The 21,526-nt window shown below is 38.2% G+C and overlaps 1 protein-coding gene and 1 pseudogene across 4 annotated transcripts in view; one reads left to right on the top strand and one right to left on the bottom strand.

Annotated features, from left to right (window-relative positions):
- TTLL7 (tubulin tyrosine ligase like 7) overlaps positions 1–21,526 on the bottom strand; it is a 142,064-nt gene that overhangs the window by 22,778 nt on the left and 97,760 nt on the right. For all 4 annotated transcript variants that reach the window (XM_070405461.1, XM_070405462.1, XM_070405463.1 and 1 more), the window contains 4 exons: positions 20,651–20,856; positions 17,284–17,418; positions 15,392–15,472; positions 5,273–5,433 (listed from right to left, as the gene is read on the bottom strand). In XM_070405461.1, coding sequence (XP_070261562.1) covers positions 5,273–5,433; positions 15,392–15,472; positions 17,284–17,418; positions 20,651–20,856 — 583 coding nt within the window. The remainder of the gene's footprint in view (positions 1–5,272; positions 5,434–15,391; positions 15,473–17,283; positions 17,419–20,650; positions 20,857–21,526) is intronic.
- Positions 8,912–10,302, top strand: LOC139004389 (ribonuclease inhibitor pseudogene; annotated as a pseudogene).

Consider the following 21,526-nt stretch of genomic DNA (forward strand, 5'->3'; position numbering starts at 1 on the left):
AGAATTCAGAGAAATGCTCATAAGGTGGATGATAAGAATGGAAGACAAATTCAACAATATGTGTAAGAACCAAGAGGAAATGAAGAACCAAGAAGAAATGAAAAATGACATCACTGCTATAAAGAACTCAATAGAAAGCATCAACAGTAGACTAGAAGAAGCAGAGGACCACATCTCTGAGCTAGAAGACAAGGTAGGAAAAAATATCCAAGCAGAGCAGCTTCTAGAAAAAAAATTAAAAAGTAGTAGGAGAGCCTAAGAGAACTTTGGGACAACACGAAAGGAAACAACATCTGCATAATAGGGGTGCCAGAAGGAGAGGAAACTGAGCAAAGAATAGAAAACCTGTTTGAAGAAATAATGACAGAAAACTTCCTTGATATAGGGAAGAAAAAACTCACAAAAATCCAAGAAGCTCAGAGTCCCAAACAAAATGAACCCCAAAAGACCGATGCCAAGGCACATTATAATTAAACTGGCAAAGACCAACGACAAAGTAAGAATCTTAAAAGCAGCCAGAGAGAGACAGAAAGTTACCTACAAAGGATCCCCCATCAGACTAGTGACTGATTTCTCAACAGAAACACATCAGGCCAGAAGGGAATGGAATGAAATATACAAAGTCATGCAAAGCAAGGGTCTGAATCCAGGAATACAGTACCCAACAAGGCTATTAATAAAAAATGAGGGTGAAATCAGGAGCTTCACAGACAAAAGAGGACTAAGGGAGTTTATTACCACCAAACTAGCAATGCAAGAAATGCTAAAGGGTCTGCTGTAAAAAGAAAAAAGAGGAAACAAAGAAGGAACACAAGCGTAAAGAATAAAAATGGTGACAAACAAATACCTTTCAATAATAACTTTAAGTGTAAATGGATTAAATGCCCCAATCAAAAGATATAGGGTAACTGAGTGGATAAGAAAACATGACCCATATATATGCTGTCTACAGGAAACCCACCTCAGAAAAAAAGACGCACACACACGGATGGTTAAGGGTTGGAAAAAGGTTTTTCCGACAAATGGAAATGAAAAAAAAAGCTGGGGTAGCAATATTTATATCTGACAAATTAGATCTCAAAGTGAAGGACATAAAAAGAGATAAGGAAGGCCACTTCTTAATACTAAAGGGAGCAATCCAACAAGAAGAAATATCTCTGGTAAACATATATGCACCCAATACAGAAGCACCCAAATACATAAAAAAGAACTTCTGGAGGATATCTAGGGATAGATTGACAGCAATAAAATCATAGTAGGGGACTTTAATACCCCACTATCACCATTGGACAAATCCTCTAAACAAAAAATCAGCAAAGAAATATCAATCCTAAATGACTCACTAGATCAGATGGAATTAATTGACATTTTCAGAACATTTCACCCCAAAGCCACAGAATATACATTCTTCTCAAGTGCACATGGTTTATTCTCAAAAATAGACCATATATTGGGTCACAGGCAAAGTCTCTTCAAATTCAAAAAGATCAAAATCATATCAAGCATCTTCTCAGGTCACAATGGCATACAACTGGAAATCAACTACAATAAAAACAACCCAAAAAAATCAAACACATGGAGACTAAATAGCATGCTATTAAACAATGACTGGGTTATCAGAGAGATCAAAGAAGAAGTAAAAAACATCATGGCAACAAATGACAATGAAAACAGAACAATCCAAAACCTATGGGACACAGCAAAAGCAGTCTTGAAAGGGAAGTTCATAGCACTACAAGCCTACTGCAAAAAACAAGAAACAATGGTAATAAATTACCTAACCCTACAACTCAAAGAGTTAGAAAGAGAGCAACAAGAAAAGCCCAGTGTAAGCAGAAGCAAGGAAATAATAAAGATAAGAGCTGAGATAAAGGACATAGAAACAAACAAACAAAAAAACAATACAAAAGATCAACAAAACCAAGAGCTGGTTCTTTGAAAGGATAAACAAGATTGATGAACCTCTAGCCAGGCTCACCAAAAAGCAAAGAGAGAGGGCCCAAATGAACAAAATCAGAAATGAAAGAGGAGAAATAACAACAGACCCCACAGAAATACAAAGGATTGTTAAAAAATACTATGAACAACTTTATTCCAACAAACCTGGAGGAAATGGATATATAGTCCTAGAAAAATACAACCTTCCAAAATTCAATCAGGAAGAATCTAAAAATCTCAATAAGCCAATAACTATGGAAGAAAATGAAGCAGTAATCAAAAAGCTTCCAGCAAACAAAAGCCCGGGGACAGGCAGCTTCACAGGGGAGTTTTACCAAACATTCAAGGAAGAACTAAAATCTATCCTCCTCAGACTATTCCGAAAAAAATTCAAGAGGAAGAAATACTTCCAAGATCATTCTATGAAGCCAGCATCACCCTAATACCAAAACCAGATAAAGACAACACAATGAAAGAGAATTAAAGGCCAATATCCCCCATGAACATAGATGCCAAAATCCTCAACAAAATCCTAGCAAATTGGATCCAGCAGTACATCAGAAATATCATACACCATGACCAAGTAGGATTTACCCCAGGGATGCAAGGATGGTACAATATCCGTAATTCAATAAACATGATAAATCACATAAACAAATTGAGAGATAAAAACCACATACAGTGGGGCCTTGACTTATGAGTTTAATTCGTTCTGAAACCGAGCTCGTTAAGGAGCTCGTTAAGGAGCTCATTAACTCAAATTACTCTGTCAATTCAATGCAGAAAATCAGCCGAGAGACAGCTGGTATCTCAAAAAACTCGTTAGTCGTGACACTCGTAAGTCAAGGCCCCACTATAGTCATATCATTGATGCAGAAAAAGCATTTGACAAAATCCAACACCCATTTTTGATAAAAACTCTCAGCAAGGTGGGAATAGAAGGATCATACCTCAACATAATAAAAGCTATATATGACAAACCCACAGCCAACATCATATTCAATGGGCAAAAACTAAAACCATTTCCCCTAAGAACAGGAACAAGACAGGAATGCCCACTCTCACCACTCCTGTTCGACATAGTACTCGAAGTATTAGCCATTGCGATTAGACAAGAAGAAGAAGAAATAAAAGGTATCCAAATTGTAAAAGAAGAAGTAAAACTGTCCTTATTGGCAGATGACATGATATTGTACATAAAAAACCCTAAAGACTCCATCAAAAAACTATTAGACTTGATAAATGAATTCGGCAATGTAGCAGGATACAAAATTAATGCCAAGAAATCTATGGCATTTCTATACACCAATAGTGAACTTACAGAAAGAGAGACTAAAAAAGCAATCCCATTTACCATCACACCAAAAAAATTAAGATACCTAGGAATAAACTTAACTAAAGAGGTAAAAGACCTCTACTCAGAAAACTACAGGACGTTGAAAAAAAGAGATAGAGGAAGACATAAACAGATGGAAGAACATACCATGTTCATGGATTGGTAGAATCAACATCATTAAAATGTCCATGCTACCCAAAGCAATCTATAAATTCAATGCACTCCCCATTAAAATACCAACAGCATATTTCACAGACCTAGAAGGAACTCTCCAAAAATTCATCTGGAATAAAAAAAGACCCCGAATAGCTGCAGTGATCCTGAGAAAGAAGAACAAAGTAGGTGGGATCTCAATACCAGATATCAAGCTGTATTACAAAGCCACTGTTCTCAACACTGCCTGGTACTGGCTCAAGAACAGACATATAGATCAATGGAATAGAATAGAGAACCCAGAAATCGACCAGAAACAATATGCTCAATTAATATTTAACAAAGGAGGCAAGCACATACAATGGAGTCAAGACAGTCTCTTCAATAAATGGTGTTGGGAAAATTGGGCATGCAAAAAAATGAAACTAGACCACCAACTTATACCATACACAAAAATAAACTCAAAATGAATAAAGGACTTAAATGTAAGATGGGAAAGCATAAAAATAAAAAGCTTCTGCGCAGCAAAAGAAACCATCAATAAAACAAAAAAAAAAAGCCCACTGCATGGGAGAACATATTTGCCAATGTTATCACCGATAAGGGTTTAATCTCCAACATTTACAGAGAACTCATACAACTTAACAAAGGGACGATAAACAATCCAATCAAAAAATGGACAAAGGACCTAAATAGACACTTTTCAAAAGAGGACATTCAGAAAGCCAAGAGACATATGAAAACATGCTCAAAGTCACTAATCATCTGAGAGATGCAAATCAAAACAACAATGAGGTACCATCTCATACCTGTCAGAATGGCTATCATCAACAAATCAACAAACGACAAGTGCTGGAGAGGATGTGGAGAAAAAGGAACACTTGTGCACTGCGGGTGGGAATTCAGACTGGTGCAGCCACTATGGAATACAGTATGAAGTTTCCTCAAAAAGTTAAAAATGGAACTCCCATTTGACCCAGTGATCCCACTGCTAGGAATATATCCCAAGAAACCAGAAACACCAATCAGAAAGGATATATGCATCCCTATGTTCATAGCAGCACAATTTACCATAGCTAAGATTGGAAACAGACTAAGTGCCCATCAGTAGATGAATGGATTAGAAAACTGTGGTACATCTACATGACGGAATACTATGCTGCTGTAAAAAAGAAGGAATTCTTACCATTTGCAACAGTATGGATGGAACTGGAGAGCATAATGCTAAGTGAAATAAGCTAGTCAATGAAAGAAAAATACCACATGACCTCACTCATTTATGGATAATAAAGACCATTATAAACTAAGGAATAAAAATAGATACAGAGGCAGGACAGCATCAAAGAGACTGTCAAACTACAACGGGAAGACCGTGGAGGGTTGGGGCGGGGCGGGGGTAAGAGATCAACCAAAGGACTTGTATGCATGCAATAGACACAAGACAGTGGAGGTTAGGGGTGACCAGGGGAAGGTCAAGTGGGGAAAAAAAGGAGACATATGTACTACTCTTTGTAATATTTTAAGCAATAAAACAAACAACAAACAAAAAAAGAAATTCAATCTTTTCCCAGCTAGTATGGCTCAGTGGTTGAGTGTCAACCTATGGACCAAGAGGTCATAGTTTGATTCCCAGTCAAGGCATATGTCTAGGTTGTGGACACAATCCCCAGTAGGGAGCATGCAATAGGCAGCCAATCAATGTTCTCTCTCATCATTGATATTTCTATCTCTCTATCTAAAAAATTTCTATCTAAAAAAAGAAATTCAATCTTTTTATTAACCTAATTTTATAACTAACCATAAACTATTTTAAATGACAACAATAAAAAATAACTTAAAACTTACCCTGAATCACAGAAACAGTTCCATAGTCCTTGGCCATGACTCCAGAGTAAGCGATTAAAAACCCGGTTAAAAATCCGATATAAATGTAGTTCATCGACATCAGTCACCTTCCAGATGCGTGGAAGAATTGTGCGAATATTTGTTTTTACAATGTCCAAAACCTAATGGGGGAAAAAACCACAAAATATTGCAAAATCTGGTATATTTGTGTGTGTTTCAAAGTCAAAGATAAAAATAAATATTTATTTATTTATTTTAATTTTATTTGGAAAATAAATGTAATATGGAAAAATGCTTTCAACATATGGAATCTTGTGAAATATTTAATGATTACACACACAATCACTCATAACTGAACAAAAGCACAGGTTAAAAAGTCCACAATTTTTTTAAAAAGACCAAAATAAATAAATAAATAAAACGTCCACAAATACATCAATGCATTCATGAAATTTCAGTATATGACACAGATGGCAAGCCAGACCACTGTAGTTAAGAAGATTAAATTTAATCCAACAAGAGAACATAACCCTTGTAAACATTTATACACCCAACATAGGAACACCTAACTATGTAAAGCAAATCTTGATGGACATAAAGGGAGAGATTGACAGTAATACAGTCACAGTAAGCAATTACAATATGCCATTGACATCAATGAATAGATCTTCCAGACAGAAAATCAATAAGGAATTGGTGGCCTTAAATGACACACTTGATCAGATAGATTTAATTGATATATTCAGAGCCTTTCACCCAAAAGCAGCAGATATACATTCTTTTCAAATGCACATGGAACATTTTCTAGGATAGACCACATATTAGGACACAAAAATAGGTCTCAATAAATTTAAGAAGATTAAATCACATCAAGCATCGTCTCTAACCATAATGGTATGAAACTAGAAATCAATCACAAGAAAAAAATCTGAAGAAATACAATACATGGAGGCTAAACAACATGTTACTAAACAATGAATAGGTTAGCAATCATATCAAGGGGAAAATCAAAAGATACCATGAAACAAATACAAATGAGAACACAACAACCCAAAATCTATGTGATACAGTGAAAGTGGTCCTAAGAGGGAAATTCATAGCATAACAGTCCTATCTCAATAAACAAGAAAAATCTTAAATAAATAATCTAACTTTTCACTTAGAGGAACTTGAAAAAGAAGGAAGGAAATAATAAAGATCAGAGCAGAAATAAACAAGATAAAGTCTAAAAAAACAATACAAAAGTTTAGTGAAATCAAAATCTGGTTCTTTGAAAAGATAAACAAGATTCGCAAACCTTTAACCAGACTCATCAAGAAAAAAAGTGAGAGGACCCAAATAAATAAAATCAGAAATGAAAGGGGAGAAGTAACAACGGACACCAAAGAAATGCAAAGGTTTGTAAAAAAATATCATCACAATTATATGACAACAAATTGGACAGTCTGGACCAAATAGATAAATTCCTAGAAACCTACAATCTTCCAAAACTGACTCAGGAGGAATCAGAGAATCTGGACAGAGGACAGACAGATTACAATAGTGAAATTAAAGCAGTAATTAAAAAACTCCCAACAAACAAAAGTCCTTGACTGGATGGCTTCACTAGTTAATTTTACCAAACATTCGAAGAAGAACTAACACCTATTCTTTTCAAACTATTTCAAGAAATCCAAGTGGAGGGAAGACTCCCAAGCTCCTTTTATGAGGCCAACATTGGCCTAATTCCAAAACCAGACAAAGACACTACAAAGAAAGAAAATTATAGGCTAATATCCCTGATAAAGATAGATGCTAAAATCCTCAACAAAATATTAGCAAACTGGATCCAGCAATATATCAAAAAGAACATACATCATAATCAAGTGGGATTTATTCCAGGGATGCAAGGTTGGTACAATATTCACAAGTCAATAAACGTGATACACCACATAAACAAATTGAAAGATAAAAACCACACCATCATATCAATAGATGAAGGAAAAGCGTATGATAAAATTCAGCACACTTTTATGATAAAAACTCTCAGCAAAGTGGGAATAGAGGGAACATACCTCAATGTAATCAAGGCGATACATGTAATCACAGCCAACATCACACTCACTGGGCAAAAACTAAAAGTGTTTTCCTTAAGATCAGGAACAAGACAGGGATGCCCACTTTTATCACTTTTATTCAACTTAGTACTAGTAGACCTAGCCATAACAATCAGACAAGAAGAAGAAATAAAAGGCATCCAAGTTGGAAAAGAAGTAAAACTGTCATTATTTGCAGATGACATAATACAGAATATAGAGAACCCTGAAGATTTCACCAAAAAAATTACTAGAACTGATCAATGAACACAGTAAAGCAGCAGGATACAAATTAAATATCCAGAAATCTGTTGCATTTTAATACACTACCAATGAACTATCAGAAAGGAAAACTAAGAAAAGAATCCCATTCACAATTGCTTCAAAAAAATACTAAGAATAAATTTAACCAAGGGATCTGTACTAAGAAAATTATAAGGCCCTGAAGAAAAAAATTGAAGAAGATACAAATAAGTGGAAGCATATATCATGTTAATGGGTAGGAAGAGTTAACACCATTAAAAAGTCCGTACTACCCAAAGCAATCTAGAACAAATATTCTAAAAATTTATATAAAACCACAACATACTCTGAATAGCCACAGCAACCTTGAGAAAGAACAAAGTTGCAGGAATCATGCTACCTAATACCAAACTATACTACAAGGCTATAGTAATCAAAACAGCATGCTACTGGAAAAACAGACATACAGAGTAATGGAACAGAATAGAGAGCCCATAAATCAATTCATGTCTTTATGGTCAATTAATATTTGACAAAGGAGCCAAAAACATAATGGGGTAAACAAAGTCTATTCAATAAATAGGTTCGAAAAATTGACAGATAAGTGCAAAAAAAAAAAAAAAATGGAAACAGGCCACCTTCTTACACCATACCTAAGAATAAACTCAAAATGGATTAAGGACTTAAATGTTAAGACTACAAACCATAAATATCCCAGAAGGAAACAGAGGCAGTACATCTCTCATAGCAATATTTTTTTCTGATCTATCACCTCGGGCAAGGGAAGCAAAATAAAAAGTAAACAAATGGGACTACATTAAAATAAAAAAGATTTTGCACAGACAAATCCTTTGAAAAGACAATCCACTGAAAGGGAGAACATATTCTCCAGAGATACAGCTGATAAGGAGTTAATATTCAAAATTTATAATGAACTTATACAACTCAACACCAAAAAAACAAACAATCCAATTTAAAAAATGGGCAAAGGACCTGAAGAGACACTTCTCCAAAGAGGACATACAAACGGCCAGTAGGCACATGAAAAGATGCTCAACATCACTAATCATCAGAAAAATGAAAATGAAAACCACAAGGAAATACCACCTCACACCTGTCAGAATAGCTATCACCAATAAATCAATAAACAACAAGTGTTGGCGAGGATGTGGAGCAAAGAAAACCCTCGTGCACTGCTGGTGGGAATGCAGACTGGTGCAGCCACTGTTGAAAGCAATATGGAGTTTCCTCAAAAAATTAAAAATGGCCCTGCCTTTATCCCCGGTCCCACCCGGAAACAGCTGGTAGAGTCTGAGGCGGCACCGGCGGCACCAGAGCACACTTGCCTCTCACCATGAGTCTCGACCTCCACTACCAGCAGCTGAGCAATGCCCGGTGGACAGAGCTCCTGCCTCTCATGCAGCAGTACCAGGTGGTCAGGCTGGTAGACTGTGGCATCACGGAGGGGCGCTGCAAGGACGTGAGCTCCGCGCTCTGGGACAACCCCGCCCTGACCGAGCTCAGCCTTTCCTCCAACGAGCTGGGCGATGCCGGCACACACCTGGTGCTCCAGGGCCTGCAGCCCACCTGCAAGATCCAGAAGCTCAGCCTCCAGAACTGCAACCTGTGGCGGTGGGCTGTGGGACCCTGTCCAACGTGCTGCGCTCCCTGCCCTCCCTCCAGGAGCTGGACCTCAGCTACAACCAGCTGAGGGACGCGGGCCTGCAACTGCTCTGCAAGGGGCTCCTGGACCCCCAGTGCCACATCGAGAGGCTGCAGCTGGAGTACAGCAACCTGACGGCCGCCAGCTGCAAGGGCCTTGGCCTCGGTGCTCAGGGCCAAGCGGGAGTTGAAGGAGCTGGGGGTGAGCAACAATGACATCGGCGAGGCTGGTGCCCGGATGCTGTGCCAGGGCCTGGCCAACTCCACCTGCCCACTGGAGTCACTCAGGCTGGAGGGCTGTGGCCTCACCGCGGCCAACTGTCAGGACCTGTGTGGCATCGTGGCCGCCAAGGCCTCACTGAGCGAGCTGCAGCTGGGGAACCCAGGCATCGTGGAGCTGTGCCCTGGGCTGCTGAGCCCCAGCTCCAGGCTCAAGACCCTGTGGCTCTGGGAGTGTGACTTCATGGCCAGTGTCTGCAAGGACCTCTGCGGGATGCTCAGAGCCAAGGAGGGCCTGAAGGAGCTCAGTGTGGCTGGCAACGAGGTGGGAGACAGGGGCAGACGGCTGCTGTGTGAGAGCCTGCAGGAGCCCAGCTGCCAGCTGGAATCCTTGTGGATGAAGTCCTGCAGCCTCACGGCCGTCTGCTGCCCGCACGTCAGTGCGATGCTGGCCCAGAACTGGAGCCTCCAGGAGCTGCAGATGAGCAACACGCAGCTGGGGGACGCGGGCATGGCGGTGCTGTGCCAGGGCCTGGGCCAGCCGGGCAAGACTCTGCGGATGCTCTCGCTGGGGGACTGCGAGGTGACCGACCAGGGCTGCACTAGCCTGGCCGGCCTCCTGCTGGCCAACCACAGCCTGCTCGAGCTGGACCTCAGCAACAACTGCATGAGCGAGGTGGGCGCCATGAAGCTGGCGGAGAGCGCCCAGCAGCCCAGCAGCCCAGCTGCCCCCTGGAGAAGCTGGCCCTGTACGACATCTACTGGAGGGAGGAGACAGAGGACCTCCTGTGGGCTGTAGAGGACAAGCCGAGCCTGAAGATCATCTGCTGAGTCCCAGGCCCCTTCCCAGGCGCCCGAGGGGCTGGCCAGCTCTCGGGGCTCACTCCTGGTGCCTTAGTTTTAACTGAAGGGAAATGCTTAAACCAGCTTCTGTAAACATTCTGCACACTTTATAATTATTAAAATGTTTTGGGTTAAAAAAAATTAAAAATGGACCTGCCTTATGACCCAGTAGTTCCACTTCTAGGAATTTATCCAACGAAATCCAAAACACTGATTCAAAAGTATATCCACCCCTATGTTCATTGCAGTGCTATTTACAATAGCCAAGATTTGGAAGCAGCTCTAGTGCCCATCAGTCGATGAGTGGATACAAAAGCTGTGGTACATTTACACAATGGAATACTACCCTAGGAGAGAATCAAATGGTCTCTTCTAAGATTCAAAATCACCTCCAGTTAAGTAATACTTGGGAAGATGGGTGGGATCGCTGTGTATAAACAAGGCTGCCTAGGCACTCCCTCCATCGGGGCCTTGGTGTAAGGACTAGTTTGTTTAAAAGATCATACAGATGGGAAGACAATGTCTGCCCCGTTAGTAAAACACCCACTAACTAAGTTTAGAAAGGCCGGCAGGGTGAGGTAAATCAGTGTAGGTTCTTTTTGTAATGCTCTTTTAGACCTCTGGGTGCTTTGGCGTTAAAAGAAAGTGGATGGAAAATAAAAAATTTTTGAAACACAAAAACAAATGATCAGCAAGGTGCCCTTTGTGTTACCTGTGGATTCAAGTGAAGCAAACATACAGAACATGGGCATCTGTTTCGGACATTGTGACTTTTAAAAACATTCCAGTCCGACATTAAGTTCTCCAAGGGAAAAAGTAAATGGAAGATTCAGTCAATGAAAGAATTAATAAAATGAAAAGATGTGTCTTTTCCATACGAAATACAGCACATTTGAAGGCATAAAGCATAGAGACAAATTCATATTTTTATAAGAACATACAGATATTGAATGACAAATTGCTCCATATGGCTGAACAGTTGGTCCTAAATTAAAATAATGGCATGAGGTGAGGAGGATTAGAAGTAACATTAACATTACTACATGCTGTATAAAGAATGCATTCAACAGCCATGGCCATAGGGTAAAGGCATCTTTGCTGATGCAAAACCAACAGCTCTGTATAGCATCTATGTTTGCCCAAATAAAAAAGAGATGGAAAATAATAACATCAAAATGCATGCAGAAGCAACTACAGTAGATATTAAAGAAAAATGGTTATTTAGAGAAAAAAGTACTTGATAAACAAAGATCTCTTAGAAACCTAAAATAAATGCAAATACAGAACCATGTTAACATCAGTACTTATCTCTCTTCATCCTCCAATCTTAGTTTATGCCTAAAAACGAAACTTTTCAGCAAATTTGGCATTTTTCACAAAACACAACACTGCAATATTTTCATACTTCATATATTCCTTACAAACTATATAAAGCAACTGCGTTATTGGCAGAAAGCTAAATTATGCAAGTGTGAAATTACCACAACATGGCATTTAGTAAGATTAGCTGTTTCCATTTTCACCTGGTGAGGAGTGTTTTCAGTATTTAATCCCTACATCCTTGACCTTTACATCTTACACCCATTAAGGAGACTTTGAAATAAGGCATGTGGAAGAGCTCATGTGTATGGCATGCTTATCTAAGAGTTTTACAACATTCTAATGAGCAACCAGCAAAAGCTCAGATCCTGGAACAGAAACAGTGAGACACATATTTCAACAACGGTCTCTAAATGGAATGAAGAGACTTTTACGAATCTTGTGCATTCCACACCTAGCATGGTGCTCAGGACGTGGTAGTCCTTCAATTACTCTTGTTCAATGCATGGTTGAATATGCAAATAAATAAATGAAGAAACAACTCGGCAAATCCCCAGTACTATCGTTCATGCACAAAATTGGCAACCAATAAATGTTTGTCGACTTAAATCACACCCCACCCAGCCTTTGTGGCAGCCATGGAGACATGCCATTTGAATTAACTTGTTTCCAAGAGTGAAGTTAGCTGACAGTGTCTCCATTCAGCATCACTGCAACACTCAAGCCACGCTTATGCTCTCCCCAGACTGCTCCTGGCCGAGGATCCAACAGGGTTGATTACCAGAGAGGGACTACTTCTGCCCAGTTTGATCCCCAGAAAAGCAATCTTTGTTCTGGGCTCCCCATGAGCTGGCCAGGGCTTTCTCAGAACTTCACTAAAGTCTAAGGGTCTTCATACTCCACCCTTTTGCCTTTCACTCCCAGGTGTCAGACCTACATTGCAGGCTAACGGCTCTTTCTGCCTATTCAAAGTCTCTCACTCAGCAATTATTTTGTAGGATAGAGTTCGGCAAGTGGTTTTGCTGAGTCATTAGGTTATGGACACCTATCATTTTAATAGGTTGTGCAAATTATCTTTTTAAAGGGTTGTACCAATGTATTCTCCCTCTAATTGTGTGATAAAGGCCCTTTTATTCACATTATTTCCTTGACTGGATATCATCTGTCTTATTAATTTTTGCCAATATGATGGTTTTTACTTGCTTTTCCTTCATCATTAGTGAGGCCAAGGATCTATTTATACATGAATTGGCCATTTAAAGATCCATAAATTGTCTTTTCATAGCCTTTTTACACTTGCCATTTTATTTATTAATATTTATAGAATAGATTATTTTGCTGGTTGATTCATAGGAGGTGTTGGTTTATTGGTGCTTGTGTTTTATGTGCTGCAAATACCCCCATCTCCCTCACTGCTTCTGCCTTTCAGCTTGGTTTAAGGAGTTTTTTGCCATTGGTAAGTTTTTATGTAACCAAATAGGTCAAACTTTTTTAATATTTTTGAGTTTTAGGTCTTTCTTAACACATTGTTTCCCATTCTAAGATTATAAATATACTAAAGACCCAGTCCACGAATTCATGCACAGGTGGGGTCCCCAGGGGGTAGGGGGTAGGGGGCCAAATCAAGGCCATAGTCAGTGATTTGGCAATAATGGTCACTTAGGCTTTTATATAGAGAGATCCTTCTATGTTTTCTTTTATGTTTCGGCCTTCCGGGCAGGCGGTGGGACGCCCTCGCCTGCCCAGGATCCAGATCCATCCCACTGACATTTGCACCAGTTGTCGGGAGCCACCTGGCAGCCACTTTTATATCCTTTCTTCCTTGCAGAGCGTCTAGGGAGAGGAAGTAGACACAGTGCCTGAGGCTGACTTCCAGGAGGCCGGCGGTGCTGTCGGGATACTGCCAGCACCACTGGTCCATCGGTGCCTGGCCCATTCTCCAGAGATTGGACCTGCAGGACTACTGAGGGAGTGAGTAGCTGTAGCTGGGCTGGTAGGCCACCAGGACGGGTCTGTCAACTGAGCAGCGCTCCCAATGTGGGAGCACACAGACCATCAGGGGACAGCTCCTGCATTGAGCATCTGTCTCTGGTGGTCAGTGCATGTCATAGCGACCAGTCACTCTGGTTGTTCCTGTCATTCAGTCGTAATGGTCACTTAGGCTTTTATATAGAGAGATCCTTCTATGTTTTCTTTTAAACTTTTAATACTTTCTTTTTTACACATAAAATTGTAACCTGAAATTCATTTTTGTATATGGTAAGAGATAAGGCTACAACTTAATTTTCTTATAAATAGGTACTCAATTGTTTCCGTATCATTTAGGGGAACAATTATCTTTTCTCCACTGATTTGAAATGTCACATTTATCATGTGTTAATATCTTATAAATTCTTTAATCTGTTTCTAGATTGTTTTATTTTAATCAGCAACTTACCTACACTATTCTAACTTCTAGATTACAAAAAGTACATGGACTTGAGAAAACTCAGGACACTTATTCTAATAAAAGGTCTTTATTTTAATCAAGCAAGGCCATAGTCAGTGATTTGGCAATAATCTATTCAGGGTTTGTAATGTGTTTTGCAATCTACCTCTGTTACCAGCTTTGTCACACCCTCCTCAACAGTAGCACAATATTTGGCACATGCCAGAACACCAAGCAAGTATTTGTTGAATGTGTTAATATAATGAGTTCAGTTTACTCGGATGAGAGTACGTAAGTTAGGTAATCACTTAATTAGTGTCAACTTTCAGCTTATTGCAATAAATCTTAGAAAGGGGAAATAATAGCTTGCATTACTAAAGGAATACAACATCATCACTAAAGCTAATAAAACTGTATCTCTCCCCCAAAATAATGTTGCAATGCATTTGATGGGCCCCTCAGACTGCTGGCCACACCCGTCTCCTACTCTCCAAGATAACTGTTACATACCTTCCCCTGCCTGCTCAAATCTCTAAAGCCCTCACATCTTCTCACAACATGCCATGGCCTCTGCCTTCCCTCCTATTAGATAATTAGAATTAATGCTCCTGTTAGGACAAACCTCCCGCAATTACTTACTTAAGGACTTTCTGTCACCTCTCTTTCCTCTCTTCTAGATCATTCTCATCAGCACACAAACTGTAAATCTCTTCATCTTATTATTATTAGTCCTCACCCAAGTACATGCTTATTGATTTCTTTTTTAGATATAGGGGAAGAGAGAGAGAGAGAGAGAGGATGAAAGAGAGAGAGAGATGAGAGAGAGAGAGAGAGAGAAACATCAATCAGTTGCCTCCTGCCTGAGCCCCAGGGATGAAACCCACAACCTAGGTATGTGCCCTGATGAGAAACAAACCTGTGACCCTGTGGTGCAAAGAATAACACTCAACCAACTGAGCTACGCCGGCCAGGGCTAAATCTCTTCAATTTTAAAGGAAACTTGTCATTAACCCCCATCTCTTTTCCCTTCAACAGCAAAATTGCTTGCAAAGAATGCCAGTACTAGCTGTTTCCTTCCTCTCTATCTTTTTTACTCTTGAACCTGTTCTACTCAAGTTTGTAAGCTCTTTGAGACCATAGGTTTTTTTAATTCACTTTTTTATCCTCAGAATCTAGGGCATTGCCTATAACATAGCAGGTATGCATTTCATATTTGTTGAAGAAATGAGTAAACAAATAAATATGTATATAGTTTGACTATGAATGTGGCCTAATCATTCTAGTTTAAGACGATCTAAAAGGGCATTCTTGTTTTGAATCATTACTCACTTTTCGTTGTTTTACAGAGTCCAATTTTATGAGCCAATATGAAGCCACTTTTGTTTTATGAAACTTCCAGTTTTCAAGGATCTGTCATGGGGGAGAAACATCAAGAAATTTAATCTAGAATTTTCCTCAAAAGTAACAAGTAAAAAGTAAATAAATGGGTTGAAACTGTATTTAGTACTGAATTTGTGAAATGAAAGCACTATGATATTACTTGCAATGAAGAATGTCTACTTTAATAAAAAAGACATGTGCAAGGATTTCTAACAAAGGTTAAGAAGCCATCTGAATCCAGATTGTTTTGCTTCTTGCTGTAAAAAGCACACAGTCTCTAATCAGTGGAAGTAAAATGTCTTTAGGGCATATTAGGTTTGGAAAGAAGCCCAAAATGTAGATTTTCCATTTTAATTTCAAAACCTGTATTTACCATATCACCCATAATAACAGAATATTGAATAATACATTAGAAGATAGCCCATACATAATTAGGATTATATTATCCCTTTGTTTTTGTCAAATCTGCAAAATTTCTGAATATATATTCTAGTAATATATACTGTTACAAACAGATTAAAATATTTGCTGCATATAGTGAACATATAGTAAATAATCTAATGACTAATAATCTAATGATCTAATTATTAGTTATTAATTATGTAAGCCCATGTTTTTTGATAAAACAATCACATTAGCCACAAATATTAGTTCTACTCTCTGATTTTTAATTTTTCTTCTACGTGATTCAAAACGGTAGCATCTCACTAATACAGCTAAGAAATAGAAGCAAAATGTCTGGTACAAAGTCATTGGCTATACTTAGAAAAGAACTTGATTAAATAAGATAACATATAAATAAAACCATATTTAGCATAGTGACTTACAAATAATATCAATTTGTGTTTCTTTTCCCTTTTTGGGACAAATAACAGCTCATTTGCAGGCAAGGTGCTATTTTTACTTTTTTAAAAATATATAACAACACAATGCAAAATATTTGGGGGTTTTGGTTACAACTATGTCATGATTTCAAAATAGAAATATTCATGACTGATTTTTTAAACAAATAAAGTCATTTTTTATTATTTGTTTCTAGATAGTTGCTTTAGACAAAAGCAATGCCAAAAAGTGAAAAAAGACCAAGTGCAAGCTCTGGTTTTTATCCTACAACTGGCCACTAGATGGTGTCCTCTCCACTGGAAAGATAATAATGTTAGGGAAACCAGAAAACAAAGTTCTATTACTAAGGAATCTACCAACAGCAATTTGAAAAGAATGTTTGAATAAAGAGACAGAACTTAAATTAAGAAATGTTCTTTCACCAAAAATATTTAAATAACTTGGACCTTTCTAATTAGGAAAAGTCATTGAATTTAATGTGAATTTTAGGACTCTGCCATTTTAGAATATTCCACTGGGTGGTGCAAATGTGTGTGTAACAAGAAAAACAGAGCATAAGCCATTTCAAAATTTGACCAAAATCATTCAGGGTGTCACATTCTCGATATTTCATGCCCAAAGCCCACTTTTTTAATTACATATCAATTCGATATTAGATCTTTCTAAATCTTTATAGAAGCAACTTTAACTTGATAGTTCTTTCATTATTAAGAGCAATAATTGAATAACATGAATCATTTTCACTTGATTGCATCATTAAAATGGGACAATACACTAAAAGGTATTTTGCATTACTAATTATAAAGGTAATCTCACTGCTCATGAATCATAATAATTCAAATAACCACTGTATTTTCTGCAGCTTGAGGAGGTTGAAGAGAACATCAGTTAAGTTTACTATGTCATTGAGAATGCCTCCATGGGTAAATAAATGTTAATATCCTAAGATGAATAAAAGGAATGAGCTCCTTGGAATTTTATACATGTTAAATACTCACATCTTCTACCAGTAGTTGTGTTTCTGCATCTGATTTCCCTGGAAAACGGATCTTCATGTCCTGGAGAACAAGTAAGGTCTGACTTGTTAGATCCTCTTCTTGTTCTTTTGTTCTTGGTTGCCGCAAAGACTCACTCTTAAATTTGAAAGAATACAGATATTTGGAGGGGGTCTTATTTCATTGTGCCACTCTAGTCTAAAAGATATTTCTAGGTGAAAACAATGCACTTTTAATTAAAAAAATCAAAACAATAAAAAAGGCAAAAGAAAAATTTTTTACATTTATTCTTAGAATTAAATTCTTAGGATTAAGTGGGTATGATTTCCCAATAATATCTTTTATACTTCCACACAGTTGCATTTTATTTATCTCAAAATACTAAAATATAAATATGAATAGTTAAAAAGGACTTCCTGGTCAAAAGTTTCACTTACTACATATACCTTTGGCGATTCTTAATTAGGAAAAAAGAAAAAAATCATTCATTGTTAACAAGTGAAACTCATTCACTTATATTTTCCAGATTCTTCCATTTAGAAACATCATCCACAGTAAACAAACAAATTAAATAAATGTCTGGTTTTTGTGAACGTACTTGGCATTATCTATTTCAGCATCTACAAGTCTGATAGCCAAATAAATTCACTGACTTATTCAATACTGACTCTCTGGGACTCATGCTAAGGAAGGAATAATATATGTTAATTTAATATACAGAAAACATAAACAATGTTGTATTTCAGTACTCTAAGGATAATTTATCAATGGTTTATTTTTTCACCTATTAATCAACAGTCCCATTAAAAATTTTTCCACACAACATATTTCTCCAAATTTTCAAATATACTGCATAATACACTATAAAATCATATATTTCCTCAGATGATTTTCAACAAAATTATCAACTACACTAGTAGCCCAGTGCACAAAATTTGTGCACATTAAAAGGGAATTAACTGCCCTAACCAGTTTGGCTCAGTGGATAGAGCATCATCCTGCAGACTCAAGAGTCCCAGGTTCGATTCCGGTCAAGGGCATGTACCTTGGTTGTGGGCACATCCCCAGTGGGGAGTGTGCAGGAGGCAGCTAATTGATGTTTCTCTCTCATCGATGTTTCTAACTCTCTATCCTTCTCCCTTCCTCTCTATAAAAAATCAATAAAATATATTTTTTTAAAAAGGGAATTAATTAGCAGAGATATTTTAATATTGCTATTTGCCCTTTCTCTATAATAGAAGTGTGAGAGATGAAAGGAAATTAGTAAAATGTATATGAAAATAATATATAAATTTATTAATAAATAAACAGTAACAAAAGGATATAACAACAGAGGCATGATATAAAAATGACGAAAACAACAGTGATGCAAACAATGACTGATAAAGTGATTAAATTTATTCTAATATCTCCCTGTACACCACATTAAGAGTGAAAACACTTTCAGAGTGCTTGACTAATTTCCCTTGTGATGAAGTACTTAGAACTTTAACTGTAACATCACATGCTCTTCAAACTGGAGAGAAAGCAACATATAACTGACCATGTGCAAAAACAAGTCCAGGTAGGAATATGCCTACTTTGTCTAGAGTTTGCCCTTGTGATTTATTAATAGTCATCACAAATGCTGGCATCATGGGAAACCGTCGTCAAATCAATTTAAATGAGAGGCCAGTGTCAGATGGGGACAAATTAATTCTTGGAATCAGAATAGCCTCTCCCTCTGCAGATCCTGTTAATACTTCAGCTTCAATAATGTTAGGTCATAATCTTTTGATAATAAATCTGGTACCATTACAAAGACCCCATTTACTATTGAGACTTCTCAATAGCATGATAATTGCACCCACTTTCAATTTTAATTTATGACAGGGCATTCCCAAAGGAGTAATACTATTAAGAAATTTGATGGCAAAATTTTTCTTTTCAGCATCATCTGTGGAATCAATGGAATTATCACTCAATTATGTGTGAAAATCTCCATCGAGTATATCCAAATTTTTTTCATTTAATTTTTGAACATGCTCATTTTTTGGACAAAGAATTGCACGTTTAGATATATTTTTAATATTATCTATAGCAGTGGTTCTCAACCTTGGCTGCACATTAGAATCACCTGGGAATCTTTTTAAAATCCTGACTCCCGCCGAGACCGGTTTGGCTCAGTGGATGGAGCGTCGGCCTGCAGACTGGGAGGTCCCAGGTTCGATTCCGATCAAGGGCATGTACCTGGGTTGCGGGCACATCCCCAGTAGGAGATGTCCAGGAGGCAGCTGGTTGATGTTTCTCTCTCATCGATGTTTCTAACTCTCTATGTAACTCTCTATCTCTCTCCCTTCCTCTCTGTGAAAAATCAATAAAAATATATTTTAAAAAATAAAATAAAATAAAATCCTGACTCCTGGGCCTCATCCTCTGGAAATTGTTTCCTTGTTATGGGGTGGGGCCACAACATTAGTAACAAAGAAACAGAATTAAAACTTTATTATGGGGAGCCGCTACAATGTTTTGGACAGGTTCAAGCCTTGGACTAATGAGAGGGCACAGTCCTCTCATTGCCACGTGCAAGTCCCAGCTCGGAGGGCAGGGCCCTCCCAGCACAATTATAGCCAACAGCTGTAGTTGTAAGCTTGAACCTATGGTCTGAACACGTGGCCCCACATGCCTCAGTGATGTAGGCTTGATAGAGTTCAGGTGCATGTAGTTTAGTAGGATTGAAACCCAGGAGAATGTTGTAAACATCTTGCTCACGCCCTTACTTTGCCTCGTAGCATCTGCTATAAAATAATGGCATGGCTGTGGGCATGGTCGCTATCTCTCAGAGAAGCAGCATCCCACAGAGACCTGGCTTTCATTCTCTTGTCTGTCTTTTCTAAGCCTTTCAGCTGCCCCTAATGAGGTTCACCCTTGGCCATGCTGGCACAGCACACTTTCTAAAGATATGCCTCCATGCTCCCAGGGCGGGTTCCTGCCTCAAACCCTTCCCTTACAGGAAATAGCTCCAGGAAACAGCTCATGGGAGGGCACAGATGTTGCCAAGACTACCCTTGCAGGACTGACTTCCTTCCATTTGGTTGTGGTTCTGGTGGTCGTGATGAACACCACCCAGGGTTTTTATATAAGTAGATAAGCAAGTGGAAAATAAAATGCTATTCACAGTGTTCATTCTAAAGTTCTGTGATATTCTGGTCTGCCTTATAAGAGTTCATACTAAGTGATAGGCTAAGAGAGATTAAGCAATCCAAACTCCATGATACCATGAACTGAATGATGAGGTTCAATCTATCCTCCTCCCAACTTATCCCTTTGCCACCTAAATCTCAGAACAATGCTTCCTGTAATCTCAAAAGGAGCAAAGTAGACGACTTACCTGTACCTGAAAATTAGAGTTGGCATCATTACTATGACGCAGATGCCTCACGTAGGAGGAAGCACGGTTTAAGGAATGTGACCGACACGATGAAGTTGTCCGGGATGCTGACATCATTTGTTGAGCAGAAAGAGGGCGGATGTCTGCACTACAAGGTGATTGAGAAGAGATAGACCGAGGGCAACTGAATGAACGCCTTATGGAACCTATCAATGATGGAGAAGAGGAGTAATTAATAGAATTTCCCACCATAGAAACTAATAATTAGACCACAGGGTAGTGGCATGGTGATAAATGTCAAAGCATAATTCTTCAGTTTAAATGGTGAACTTGGTGCAGAACACATGTCATGTATGTAGAATGGCTATCATGAGAATATTTAAATAGTACCCTTAATTTTCTGTTCTCAAAATATGACATAGAAGAACCAGAAAAAAGGTAAACTAACATTTATGGAAAGGAAAACTAACCTTTTATAAGCCAGGCATTGTGTTACATACACTTTTTTTCTAATCCTCACAGAAACCCTCTGAAGCAGGAATCCCTGTCACTAGGAGGGTCAGGAAAAGAACTTTCTCAAGGTCACACAACAATAGAGTGTGCCAAGCTCAGGTTTAAATCTTGACCTAATGCCAGTGTCTCACTCTTCCTATGAGACCATGAAATTACTATCCTTTACCCTTGGATTAGATTGGTCAATCATTAGAATCTGTATGTAGGTTATAAGAAAAATATTTTACGGTAATATTTATAGGAAGGAATGGACAGGAGTCTAGAGAGTTATAGAATTTTGGGCCCATGAGGAAAAAAAAACCACAAAAGAAAAATATAAAGATTATCTTAATGGAATTTAAATATATAATTATTACAAGAGTG

This window comes from Myotis yumanensis, unplaced genomic scaffold (genome assembly GCF_028538775.1).
Source record: "Myotis yumanensis isolate MYYU_CA2020_CCGP unplaced genomic scaffold, mMyoYum1.0.hap1 SCAF_2, whole genome shotgun sequence".
NCBI classification, from domain to species: Eukaryota; Metazoa; Chordata; class Mammalia; order Chiroptera; family Vespertilionidae; genus Myotis; species Myotis yumanensis.